We start from the raw sequence: 11,577 nt of genomic DNA on the forward strand, positions 1-11,577 counted from the left end.
CGTCTAACAACAATACGTTCAACTGTAATAAAAATAAAAATTTCACCATATTTTTAATATAATAAAATATAAATTTTTAATATAACAGAATATAAGAGTCAAAATTTAACGATATATAACTAGATAAATTTAATAAGATAAATTTAAAATAAATTTAAATTACACAATAAATTTAAATTTACAATATAATCAGAAACATAAAATAATGGAAAACATTTTGTAATAAATAATTAAATCATATAATTATTAATTACAAAATGTTTTTCATTATTTTTTCTTAAATGTATGTTTCTGATTATATTGTAAATTTAAATTTATCTAGTTTTATATCGTTAAATTTTGACTCTTATATTCTGATTATTTTAACAATGTGGTGAAGTTTTAATTTTGACAGTTGAAACGTGTTGTTGTTAGACGTTGTTGTTGAAATTGATTACGTTTTTTTGTAATTAATGTTGTTTAAACAAACTTTCAAAAAAATTCAGTTGATTGATTATCTGGTAAGAACGCAAAGTTAACTTCTGTACAACATTTGAAAATGATTGTCCCATATTACTCATTACGAATTCATTTATCTAAAATAAATACGATTTTAAGTTTGATTTTTTATTAATCAGTAATTTTGTTATTAATTATGATAAAAAAATGTAAGTTTCTTAAATTGTTAGCATAATTATATCGATTTACAAGATATCTAATTGTAAGAAATAAAGAAAAAAATACTTATATTATATATAATATGTGTAATACATTCTGATAAAAATATATTATAATATGAAAACTTTATAAATAAGTATAAAATTTACCTCGACAAGCTGTTCCATGGAATACGAATTATTAATAATTACACATAATGCTACATTCAGATTGACTCGACTATAAGAACAAAACAGTATGTATATAGATTTGTTATAAAACTTCATAATAATATGCAATATATATTTTATTAAAAAGAATGTTATTACCTGTGAATTGTATTATTAAAATTCTGTAATATTTCTTTAAGTATTGCAGTGTTCTTAGCATGTCTCGCAAGAGTGGAAAGTAAGAGATTAGCAGTTAAACCATAAATACGCTCTATTTGTGCTTCTTCATTTCTTTTATGCCTAAACATATTCTTTTCGAAAGGAAACACATTGATGATATTTAAGCGTGATTTAACAAATTGCAAATATTTAAGTATAATTTGGGGATCTTCAGAACAACCGAGGTATTCTAACATTTTATGATCAGAATATTCTTTGTATAAACTAATTATGTGCTCCGATACCTTGTCCCATTCATCATTGTTCATTTTCTTTATACCATTACAGTATGTCCATTTTTGCCACATTTTACTACGACATACAGAAAAAAATGTTTTAATTTTTATCATATCTCTCGATGTTATACAGCACATATAGTCTCTTTATTAATAAATATCCAGAAAAAATCCATATAAAATGTAAATATATATATATATATATATATATGGCACGTTCCGCGTCAACCGGAATAGCTTTACGACCAAAATTGAGGACTAGCTAAAAATTCTCTCTTGGCCAGAAAAATTACTTTAATATATCTATTTTATAATGCCGTGTGGTATTTTAGAAGAATCAAATATGGCGGCCTCAAAATGGCTGTTTTATTTTCAAAAATCACATAAACTAATTTATTAATCTGTTCTGTATAAAAAATTATATGACCTAAAAATTCTTTTACACTCTTAAAATTTGTACTAATATACCTGCTTTAAGAAACCACTAAGACTTTTAAAAAAGAAACATGGCGAGTCTCAACTATTACACGCGAAATGACTCCTCGAGTCATTATTACAATATTAAAGAAATAAGTAATAAATTTCATTAAAATCATTTATTTCATTTTTTAAAAAAATTAAAAAAAAATATTAAAAAAATTTTTTTATTTGTTCGTAGTTCCACAAAATAAAAATTATATAAAAATACAAAAAAAATTAAATTTAAAAAATTAAAAAAATTTTTTAAAAAATTTTTTTAAAGAGTAATGCGGGCTCTTAAAGCACATTTTAGAGACAGTCTCAACCCTGTGAAACGCAGAGAGCTTTCAACAAACATGAAAACTCAGACTGAGCAATTACTTCATTAACTCCAGAAAACAATGACAAAACATAAGGAAAATGCTGTTTTGGTGCTATTTTGGGGTTTTAGAACCGCTATATTGGAGTCGCTATGTTTCTTTTTTAAAAGTCTTAGTGGTTTCTTGAAGTAGGTATATTAATACAAATTTTAAGAGTGTAAAAGAAATTTTAGGTCATATAATTTTTTATACAGAACAGATTAATAAATTAGTTTATGTGATTTTTGAAAATAAAACAGCCATTTTGAGGTCGCCATATTTGAAAATACCACACGGCATTATAAAATAGATATATTAAAATAATTTTTCCGGCCAAGAGAGAATTTTTTACTAGCCCTCAATTTTGGTCGTAAAGCTGTTCCGGTTGACGCGGAACGTGTCATATATACATATATATATATATATATATATATATCATTATATATAAAATATGAGTGTTTGTATATGTTTTCTTTTTGTATAATTTCTGTCTATATATATAAAAACAATACTAAAAAGCATAATATAACAATATAATAATAATAGGTTTGGTAGATGTTAAATCAGAATCACCAGTAATATAAAAACAAATTAATGGACACCTTATCTCTCGACCAAACTGGCAGTATATTTATTAAGAAACTTTTTACTAGCAGATAAAAAATTTCACCATAATAATATTGAAATTGTTAAACGAATATTGACAAACAATTGCTTTCCCGAACAATTCATAAATCGGTTTGTTCACAAAAGACTGCATACCTTGGAAAATCGCGTAACAAATAACGTTAGTAACAATCAGGAGAAAAGAGAAATTACTATTACTATATCGCTCCCTTTCGTAAAAGGCCTAAATAATATCTATCAGAATTTCAAAACGATCGGTCTTAACATTGTGCATTACATTCCTAAGAAATTAAACCATGTAATAAAACTTGGGAAGGATATCCTATCTTTACAGGAAAAAACGGGAATAGTCTATAAAATAAACTGTAAGGATTGCAGCGCCTCATACATAGGACAGACAAAAAGGCAATTATGCACGCGAATCAAAGAACATTCAAATAATATAAAACTTCACAACAGTAATCTTTCAGTGGTTAGTAAGCATAGGATTGATTTTAACCATGATTTCGATTGGTCTACCCCAAACATTTTACATAACGAAAAACATATAAGAAAAAGAGAGATAGCTGAGATGTTTTATATAAAGAAAAATAACAACACAATAAATTCACATAAGGACATTGAGAATCTTAATAATATCTATGACAAAATAATAAAGGTCGTTTAGTCGGCAATAAACTGTCTGTCTAGCATGACGCGTATCAATTTTGACATAAGTGTATAACTTTAAGAAACTATGTAAGTGTAAATTAATTAGTTCATTTGTTAATCCCTCATTAATGATATAAAATCTTGCTGTACAGATCACTTGATAAGGACCAAATATAGAGGTCGAAACGTTGTGATTTTCTTAATAAATATACTGCCAGTTTGGTCGAGAGATAAGGTGTCCATTAATATAATAATATATGTATATATAATATATATGTATATATAATACATAATATATAATATAGATAATATATATAACAATATATAACATATATATACATATATATATATATATATATATAATAGAACAAAAATAAATATTATATAATAGAAAAGAAACATATATGTGAACATATTTTAAATATAATTATATAAATATATTTGTATATAATTGTATATACATATATGCACTTTTGGTAAATATGCATAATAACGGACCCAACCCCAATCACCTTGACCTTGACATATGTTGTCAAGGTCATAGGCCTGAGTAACCTCCAACAAATTTTAGCCGTCGCTTGCTGTTTAATAAAAAGTTATTAACAAAAAAAGTTTACTAAATAAAACCAATATATGCACTTTTTCCCGAGCAATATGTATTTCAATTATACGCGCATAAAAGATTAAAAATGTGTCTACACAGAAATATATAATGATTCAAGGAAACTTACTCATTGTTTTCAAAGAATTGATACAAATGCAAATGATTACTAGCCAATTTCATACATTCGGCATTATCGATAATACATGCCCATTTTGCAAGTTCTAATTGTAAAAATTTATCAAGATAGCTCTTTGCGTATGCCATTTGATTATAGGTGTTCCTTTCCATATGTGCAAATAGGTTTTCTATTTTCCCTAATGCTTCCTACAATTTGAGAACAAGTACATTTTTCTACTCAATTATTAGATTATTTACAATGACAAATACAATATACATACATACACATATTGAAAAAAAAAAATATTCTTATTTACTAAAACTATTTCATTTCCATAAGTGATAAAATTTGCTCCAAATTAATTAAACTTTTGAATAATTATGTTTTTTCCTATGTATTGTCTAATTACTCTAATTATATATGTATATTCTTAATGTAAATACTTCTTAGGTGATTCATTTTTATATTCATATATTTTTTATATTAATATTAATTTATATTAATTATTATATACAGGGTGGACCAATAACTCTGTCTACCTGGAATATCTCCGTTATTTTTAGAGATACAAAAATATTGTACTTACAAAAGAAGTACGGTATCAAGAGAGCCATAATATGCTACTAATAATATTTTTGTAGTTGGAGGCGCTTCAGAGATTTCAAGGTCATCTCCATTTTATCCTTAGTGTAATAGCGGATGTTTAGACGATTTCAACAACCTTAAAATCTCTGAAGCGCCTTCATCTACAAAAAAATTATTAGTAGCATATTATGGCTCTCTTGATACCGTACAACTTTTGTAAGTACAATATTTTTGTATCTCTAAAAATAACGGAGATATTTCCAGAAGATGATTCCAGGTGGACAGAGTTATCGGTCCACCCTGCATATATATATCTATATACATATATATATATATATATATATATATATACACTCGTCAACAAAATTAACGCATATGTATTTAAATTTAAAGTCAAAATTTCGCATAATTTCAAATAAGCATAACTCCGCTAAAAATGATCGTATTTGAAAAAATTTTTTTTTACTGTCAAGCTTGAAGTCTCTACTTTAAAAACCATTTGTCAGATTTTTAATTTATCCTCCCCCTCCGTACGCCACTGCTTCAAAAGTAAGGACGTGTTTTGTCTCTAAAAAATTGCGTATTTTGACGCACTCCACGGGGTGGAATAAATTTTTTTCGCAATTCTTATCATAACTATCGTAAAATGTGGACTTTTTACTACAAATTTAAAAAAAAAGCAAAGTTCGTACGATTTTTTTTCGCGGAGTTATTACATATGAAAGTTACCCATACATTTTTTCCATTTAATGACTTCAACCCTCTCTGTTGTGTGTGTGTATGTGTGCGTGCGTGCATGCGTATGCGTGCGTGCGTATGGTTAGGAGAGGGAAATGTAGGAATGTTCTCATTCAAAATTGTGTGTTCCCGCCTCGTTTTCAGATTACTTCTTCTATACGTTCACGTATATTAATGCATGCTCTATTTGTTGTTTGAGCCCAAATTTACGGCACGCACGCGTGGGCGCATACACACACACACACACACTATGCGCCAAATCCAACCAGCAACCTCGTGGTGCGTGTCGGGTAATACTAATGCTGGCAGTAAATGGAAAAAATGTATGGGTAACTTTCATATGTAATAACTCCGCGAAAAAAAATCGTACGAATTTTACTTTTTTTTTTAATTTGTAGTAAAAAGTCCACATTTTACAATAGTTATAATAAGATTTGCGAAAAAAATTTATTCCACCCCATGGAGTGCGTCAAAGTACGCAATTTTTTAGAGACAAAACACGTCCTTACTTTTGAAGCAGTGGCGTACGAGGGAGGAGGATAAATTAAAAATCTGACGAATGATTTTTAAAGTAGAGACTTCAAGCTTGACAGTGAAAAAAAAATTTTTCAAATACGATTATTTTTAGTGGAGTTATGCTTATTTGAAATTATGCTTATTGAAATTTTGACTTAAAATACATATGCGTTAATTTTGTTGAAGAGTATATATATATATATATATATATATATATATATATATATATATATATAAATATTAGGTCATTACGTACAAAATAACAAATAAAATTTATAAATTATATCGAAATTTTTAGAAGTATTCAATGCTTTTTGTATGTTTGTTCGCAAATATTTAAAATATGTATTATACTGAATAGATTCAACAATAACGATAAAAGTTACTGTAAAATTTGTTCTTACGCGTTACTAAAAAAAATGTAAAGAAATTAGAAGTTAGAAATGATTTTATTACAAACGCCATTACTCTGTTTTTGAAAAGAAAAAAAATAACTGTAATGATAACGAGAAAATAAGTAACGTGTTACTTTTCAACTCTGAAAAAAAGGACAGGATATAATTAAAAGATTATAATTATTATATAATTTTTTTAAAACTATTTAATATCTTATTTTTCTAAATAATTATGTCAGAATTGTTTAGAACAAAATTGTTATTTTGTATGCACTGACGGAAAAGAAAATTAGCCACCAGTTAAATTTTAACTGTCTATATATTACAATTTGAAATATAGTTATCATGCCTTTTTAGCTATGGTAGCTAATATTTTTTAGCTACAGTTTAACGGAGAATTCTTATCTAATATCCTATAACACAATTTTATTAATAAATTTTATTACTGACAATACCTTGAGTAGCCCATATTTTGAGTACGACGGTTGATGTAGAAATTTGAAAAATGGAAAGATATTCGATATATATTCAAAAACTTTAATCATAGGAAACCATGCTACATAATCTTTCTCGCGCCATAAGTAGCTCGCGAGTTTCCAGAATATGGTGAAATCAAGTTTCTTTTCTATCGCAAGATTGAAGGCATCGTCGATTATTTGCGCTCTATTGAGAACATGTATATTTGTATATTTTTCAGAATTTAAATAACGTGCAATAATTTGCCAATTCTCGGGATCATAGTTGATTCGATAGTATCCTGTGTAACAAATAAATAAAGTTTATTAATTTTTTTAAATGTAAATAAAATAAAAAAAGATATTTTGAATTACATATATTTTATTTTCTTATGTTTTAAACATGTATAAGCTACATTTATTTTAAAATTGAACATAAATGTACATATATTATAATAAAAAGATATTAATATAATTAAAGAATAAAACTTTCTGAAAAAGTATAAGCGTAGTACAAATTATATAAACTTAAATTGATTTTAATTAGAAAAGTAATATTTATACGTGTTTTTTAACAATAATATTGCAGAATACTTTAAAAGAATATTATTGTTTGTAATATGTATAGAGTATATTTTTAAAATTTATACAAATATACCTATAAGAATAAATATATGTAATAAAGAAAGATTATTTTATATATAATAAATAATATAATATAGGTATATAATAAATATAATAATTAATTATAAATATTATATATAATAACTTTATAATTAAATTATATATAACATTATAATTTAATATTTACCAGCTTGTTGTAAATTGATAATGATCCATTTATCTTTTTCATCGAAACGTATATTCAACTTCGGATTCGATTTTGTTAAACAATAATGAATATTTGGCAAATATGTTTTAAAACGTATGTTTGATTCCGTAGTGTAAGTAATGGGTATAAAATATGGTGTTTGATGCGATTTGTCATGAAGTTCTTTCGATATTATCACTAGATTCTTAGAATAATTTCGTGTAACATTTACCACAGGGCAATATTTCTGTGTAGTCCAAATATCCATCATTTCTCTCACGTTCGGAATGTAATATAATTCGCGAAACTTGTGATGTTCTTCTGTGGCTGTCTCCATAATATTCCAGAGATCATCGGGAGTTCTCGCATTATGGTAAGTCGGGCTGTAAAATTTAACATTGTGCAACAAATGCTACATAATATAATTAATTCGCATTAGGAAAAAATAAAACCGTAATTATTCGTTTTAACAAATACGCTTGAATGACTTTCATTTTAATATTAATTTATTGTGATTTCGACTTTCACAAAGATTATTAATTACGGTTTAAAGCGGTCGATTTTTTACAAAATAAAATTTGAGTCAATAAATTGTATAAAATAATACTCTAATATACATATATTATGTCCATTATAAATTTATTCTTTAAATTAATTATTTAATGTTTTTATTATCATATTTTAGTGTAAAATTTGTTATATATTTAAGAAAGTGCAATATACATATATTATTGTATACTTTATCTGAGTACTTATATGTATGTATTTTTATAATAAATCCTATCTGTTTTTGTTAACTATTTTGTTGACAGATTTAACTTTATAACAGCGTATTTATCAATTTTTTATTTTTTAAGTTTTTGTTTTTTACATACGCAAGTAGTTAGATACACTTTCATAAACTTAGCGTATGTTTTATTATTTTCTTTAGAAAAGTTTTTGGTATATATTTTTGTTCTTATTTTCTATATTTTTTGTATGTTTTGTGTATATATTTATTATAGTATATGTAAGAAATTCTCCAAATATGGACTGGTTGAATAATATCTGTGGATAATATGGACTAACTATTATTTTTGAAAACTTTTTTAAATTTTTGGTAAGTTTTAGTTTTTTAATATAATAAAGGTACTATGTAAGTATTGTTCAATAAACGTTACATAATTTGATTTAAGTATTATTTTATATTAATTCATACTAAAATTTGTTATAAAATTATGATTATTGTTTGTCAATTGGACTTTAATTTATATTAAAATCAGGCGCAGTGCATATTATAATACTTATTTTCAAATTTCGAATTTTACATGTGTTGCGTATAGAGCTCAAAACGTGCACGATATTATACCGAAATAAGAACGATAGATAGCGCGGACATACTCACACACGTATATTCATATACACATACATGAGTCTCTATCGCTTTTTTCTCTCATCTGTCTTTCTCTCTCTGCATGCAGTCAATCCCTTCGTAATTTCGTAATAAGGCAGCGGTGCAACGCCTGTGGTCTTAATATCGAGTCTTCGGCGCGCTCGCAGCTTGAATCGCGAGTTCAATCACCCGCCGAACGCCTATTCGGAGATAAGATAAAATCAAAGGCAGTCCTAACCGAGGCCTGCTAATCCCGACGCACGAAGGGACAAAGACACAGTCGCATAGTACAAGTCAAACCGTCCTAGTTGACGGATTGCGTCCGAGCGAATTGTGCTTTATAAATGTTCTAAATGCGTGCGAAACTAAACAGTGAATCTGTTAAACGATAAAGGACTCAAAGACGTCGTCTCCTAAGCGTAGTCCAGGACCCAGAGACATCGTCTCAGAGACGATGTCTCTGGGTCCTGGACTACGCTTAGGAGACGACGTCTTTGAGTCCTTTATCGTTTAACAGATATTATGTGTATATGAGTAAAAGACATTTTTTAAAGGAAATTGAGACGATGTCAACGGAAATAGACAGGGGCGTCCGCAGAATTTTTTTTCAGGTGGGGGCATATCACTTCCAGATTAATTGAAAAAAAAGTATGCTTTAAATATTTTTACATGTTTTAGTATTAAAGCTTTCTCACCGCGACAAGGTAGATGTAAATTGAGAAAGGTTTTTTCTTTTGTTTTTTTAATTTTTTTAGTTTTTTTTTTAGTTTTTTTTTCATCTTCCAGGGTGGGGGGGCAAGTCCCCCCCCCCTTCGGACGCCTATGTAAATGGACGTTTTTAAGTTTACGAGGCTGCTAAATTAAATTTAGTAAAAAATTAGGAAAATACAAACATTTCGATAATGTATATCCAAATAAAATCCCTCGAGAGACCAGTAACCAAATGAACAAAACAAATGCTTTAAAAAAACACAAGAAATAAGTGCCTGACTATACCACAAGTAGTAGGGATAAAACAAAAGAAACAATTAATGAATTAAATTCAATATACTAATTGTTATTGAAGATACTATTATTGTATGCACTGTTAAATTAAATAAAAATTAATTCCAAATAACTTGTTTAACAAGACACTTCATGTACCTTTAAAATTGTCGACCAATAATACTACAAATAGGAAAAAATATGATTTTCGTCACAAAGTACTCACAAAGTATGGGCGTTATATTTGATCAGCCATTTTGTATTTTTAAATTATAATGACAGATTCGAATTCTGCGACCCCGCAATCCCCAAATATCTCAAAGTTTTCAAAAAAAATCGTCAAGAATGTATTTATAACGTGAAAACCACCCCATATATACAAAGGGTTGTTTCTGCCCATAAAATTGCTTCTCCGCACATAAAAAAAAATACGTGTCTATTATTTTGCATAGTTTTACAAGTGTGCAAAGTTTCATTAAAATCCGTGAGTGACAGTTGGGTACCTTTACTTGCCAGTGTCTATTCATTGGCTGTGCACGAACAGTATATAAAGTGACTATACGGAACCACGGTGTAAATTTGGAAACATTATTTATACCGAGACGCGACAACATGTGACATTTGAGAAAAAGATTTTTGTTTGGTTTTTTATTCCTTTGTGAAGAAAATTTAATATACGTTTTTGTATTACTTAAATAGTTATAAGACTGATTAGAATAAACGAGACTAATTGTGAGATTATATGAAATTTAATAAAAATTTATTTTAATACTTAATTTTAAGAAAATCTTATTATGATAGTCCATAATATTTGGGAAAACTCTTACAATTATTATACTACAATGTGAGTAATACTTACCTCGTGTTTACATACTCATTGATAGGCACCCAAAAGTTATTATAGGGAAGTACACTTTCCAGAATGCGCCAAAAAACTGCTCCTATTACAGAAATATAAAGTATGCATAATTATATATACTTTAAATAATTTCAATCCATAGTGCTCATAAATTCGTAAACATAACTTAATAAAAATATTCGTAAACGTACTAAATAAAAATTAATTTTAAATTGAAAAAAAGTTTATATAACAGAAATAAAAGAAAATAAGAGGAAATAAACGTAAAGTTGAAACCTTCAATTTGTTCTTATTCTTAGAAGTTCATGCTTAGCAATTTAATTATTATTTAATTATATTATTAACAAACATTTTATATTAAAATATATATATATATATATATATATATATATATATATATACAGGGTGTCCGGTAATTCGCGCCCCACCCGTCAGCTGCAGGTAGAGCAGGTTAAACCTAGTAGAAAAGTCCTCTATCATTTTGCAATATTAGCAATAATTATTGATAAATTAATTAAAAAAGATCGGCCAATTCGCGCGCCTACAAGCACGTGGCGAGAAGAGACAGCCCACTCGGGGCTCCAGTATTATCCGCTGCTCATACATGCTATTATCTTTCGAAGATCGCTCCTCCCCTAGCAACCGCGTAACATTATAATGTTTCTTTTCGCCGCATACTTATTGTTAGTAACCATGTAAGACTGGGCTGTCTCTTCTCGCCGCGCGCTTGTATGGCGCGCGAATTGGCCGATCTTTTTAGTACTCTGCGTTGATACCACTGCT

At 27.6% G+C, this 11,577-nt stretch overlaps 1 protein-coding gene across 2 annotated transcripts in view; it reads right to left on the minus strand.

The window, feature by feature from the left end:
• Positions 1–349: 349 nt before the first annotated feature.
• Positions 350–11,577, minus strand: part of LOC145934850 (aminopeptidase N-like) — a 27,879-nt gene continuing 16,651 nt past the window's right edge. For both annotated transcript variants that reach the window (XM_083035652.1, XM_083035653.1), the window contains 7 exons: positions 10,795–10,876; positions 7,580–7,962; positions 6,769–7,070; positions 4,089–4,285; positions 966–1,337; positions 807–876; positions 350–575 (listed from right to left, as the gene is read on the minus strand). In XM_083035652.1, coding sequence (XP_082891778.1) covers positions 450–575; positions 807–876; positions 966–1,337; positions 4,089–4,285; positions 6,769–7,070; positions 7,580–7,962; positions 10,795–10,876 — 1,532 coding nt within the window. In that variant the 3' untranslated portion in view covers positions 350–449. The remainder of the gene's footprint in view (positions 576–806; positions 877–965; positions 1,338–4,088; positions 4,286–6,768; positions 7,071–7,579; positions 7,963–10,794; positions 10,877–11,577) is intronic.

The sequence above is a fragment of the Prenolepis imparis genome, unplaced genomic scaffold (assembly GCF_030444845.1).
Source record: "Prenolepis imparis isolate NDT839.2.m4 unplaced genomic scaffold, iyPreImpa1.0 SCAF_4, whole genome shotgun sequence".
Lineage (NCBI taxonomy): Eukaryota > Metazoa > Arthropoda > Insecta > Hymenoptera > Formicidae > Prenolepis > Prenolepis imparis.